The following is a 2,678-nucleotide window of genomic DNA, read 5'->3' as shown; positions in this document are numbered from 1 at the left end:
TAGACTGAAGGCCATATGTACTAAGCTCTTCCATTGTCTGCTGATATCCCTAATCTAGGCCCCAGGGAAGCAGCAACCTGCACTGAAAAGATGGTCCGATCTGCAAATGTGTGCTTCCATTTTGCAGAGGAGTCAGCAATGACCGTTACTTGTCATTGTTTCTTCTCAGCACTGGTCTTAATGCAGGTCTTGTTGCAGTGTGTTGGTCAGTCTGACCTTGGCCAGAGTGTTTGCATAGGCTTCTTCTCTTCTGTCTAATTTCACACTTTATCTGTAATACTCAGGGCCTCATACCTCTTCTGTAAAGCTAGTTGAGAGGATAAGGAGGAGTTTCTCTTTCAGCTTAGCACAGTAACCTTCTTCCACCACTCCTTATTCCTGTTTTGTGCCTTCCTCCTGGCACAAAAGAGATCCTGGACTCACCACTATAGTGGCCATGCTGAGTTGGCTTGTGTTCATCAAAGATGGCAGAGGACAACTCCAACTGGGATAAAATTGGGTAGAAGGAACTTTAATGTTTTCTCCAGTGAACTGTGTCTTGTTCCTCTGTCTTATTTTTGTTGTGTATCTTGTCTCTGGAGATAAGAAATTAGGAAATAGGAGGGAAGAAAGTGTGACTTTCTGATTGTAAGATTCTCAATACCATGTGGCAGGTTTGCATAAAATATGTTTTATGTCTCAGCAGTTCCTACTTGCAAGGTTTAACAGGTCCTATTTACAGGGTCATACTTTGTCCTGTCTAGAGTTCTGTGTAACACATGGCATCAGCATGTTCAAGTCTTGTCATAGATACTGCAGGGAGAAGGGAGGGGAAGAAGAAGACAGCTTGTCCTGTATTTTTGATGTAGTTGAACACTGAATCCATATTTCTCTTACTACTTCTTCTTCTTCCTTTTCTGTATATGTATCCATTATAGTGGGATGAGGTAAGTGTCCTGGATGACAAGAAGCGCCTGATCCGAACCTTTCAAGTCTGTAATGTGGCTGAACCAGGTCAGAATAACTGGTTGCGTACCCACTTCATAGAGCGACGCGGAGCGCATCGAGTCCATGTCCGCCTCCGTTTCTCAGTGAGAGACTGTGCCAGCATGCGTACTGTGGCCTCTTCTTGCAAGGAGACTTTCACACTCTACTACCACCAGTCAGAGGCAGACACAGCCTCTCAGGAACTGCCAGAGTGGCGCGAGGGGCCCTGGACTAAAGTGGATACTATTGCAGCTGATGAAAGCTTTTCCCAGGTGGACAGCACTGGTAAAGTGGTAAAGATGAATGTTAAAGTACGGAGCTTTGGGCCACTCACCAAGCATGGCTTCTACTTGGCCTTTCAGGACTCAGGAGCCTGCATGTCCCTGGTGGCAGTCCAGGTTTTTTTCTACAAGTGCCCGGCTGTGGTGAAAGGATTTGCGTCCTTCCCTGAAACTTTTGCTGGAGGGGAGAGGACCTCACTCGTGGAGTCACCAGGGATGTGTGTACCAAATGCTGAAGAGACAAGCATGACTGGGTTTTCAGGTGTTCGGTTGCATTGCAATGGAGAAGGGGAGTGGATGGTGGCCATTGGACGATGTGCCTGCAAGGCTGGCTACCAGCCTGGTGATGATGAACGAATCTGCCAAGGTGAGAGACCCTTTTTCCCCAGCCCTTAGTCAGACACTTCATTGTTGGTTCTCTGCATCAGTAGTCTATTTGCCATTTGCCAGAAGTTCACAGAACTAGGAGATTAAATCATTTCTCACAGAGAACGCTCACAAGCAGTCTCTTCTGACACTTCTAGCACCTCAGACTAGAGTTGGAGCGACCACTTCTTGGTGCTATTGGAAACTCCACTCAGACCTAGCTCAAGCTGCCACCAGAGACAGCCTCTTAGGCTATATATAAAGAATTAAGAAGAGTTGTAAACAGCCAGATCTAACATAGTTCCACTTCTTTACCAAGAGGCAACGGTATTAGAGGAAAGATGCCACATGGAGCAGAGCTGAGCATAGAAGTAATACATGCTAAAGTCTTAATTAGTTTGGTCCCTTTTGCTAGTGTTGTTGGAACTAGTGATAAAAAGAAGAAACAAGGAGATGGCAGCAGCCTGGTCATGGGACAAGGAACAGGCAGCAGGGACCTATGAGCTTGGCTTGGTAAGAAAAACAGTTGATAATGGTATTATCATTACCTGTGATGTGCTTTCTGCCCCGGGGCCCATGGTATTTTCTGTGAAATGCTTGTAGGAGGAAGTAGAGTAAATTACATATCACCCCGTGATGATATTGGTCCAAAAGCCTCAACACACAGTCTAATGTCATGACTTTCTTCCTATCCCAAGCTTAAGATGGTCCATTAGACCAAACTGCTTATGTTAGTTATATAATTTCATGTGTAATGTTCTCATGGTGCTTCCTTGGTTTTAATATGCATCTACTCAAGATCTCTCAGCCACACTTAGTACTCTAAAAAATAAATACAGTATGGAACCCAGTTTTGGCTGCAGACACAATTTTATAGTTTGATTTTAATTTATTCAAATAAGACTTCAACTTGGGCATTGAGAGTACACGTATTCTGGTTAACAACAAGTGCAAATGCGATGGATATTTAGTGGTTGTCAGTATGTTACCTTAAATTCTTGTTTCATGGATTGGGGTCGTGCAAAATGACTGTATTAAAATATGGTTTACTGTGCTGGAGACTTA

At 44.2% G+C, this 2,678-nt stretch overlaps 1 protein-coding gene across 1 annotated transcript in view; it reads left to right on the top strand.

Moving 5' to 3' along the window:
* The window catches only part of LOC104272153 (ephrin type-B receptor 5-like), a gene marked incomplete at both ends in the record, with an annotated part of 3,722 nt that extends 2,108 nt beyond the window's left edge, over window positions 1-1,614 (top strand). Inside the window, one exon of the mRNA XM_009867067.1 lies at window positions 918-1,614. Within this exon, the coding sequence (XP_009865369.1) occupies window positions 918-1,614 (697 nt within the window). The remainder of the gene's footprint in view (window positions 1-917) is intronic.
* Window positions 1,615-2,678: the final 1,064 nt, after the last annotated feature.

The sequence above is a fragment of the Apaloderma vittatum genome, unplaced genomic scaffold, assembly GCF_000703405.1.
Source record: "Apaloderma vittatum isolate BGI_N311 unplaced genomic scaffold, ASM70340v1 scaffold10683, whole genome shotgun sequence".
In the NCBI taxonomy this organism is placed as follows: domain Eukaryota; kingdom Metazoa; phylum Chordata; class Aves; order Trogoniformes; family Trogonidae; genus Apaloderma; species Apaloderma vittatum.
The sequence above is the reverse complement of the archived record's forward strand: the minus strand, read 5'-3'. Positions and strand labels throughout refer to the sequence as shown.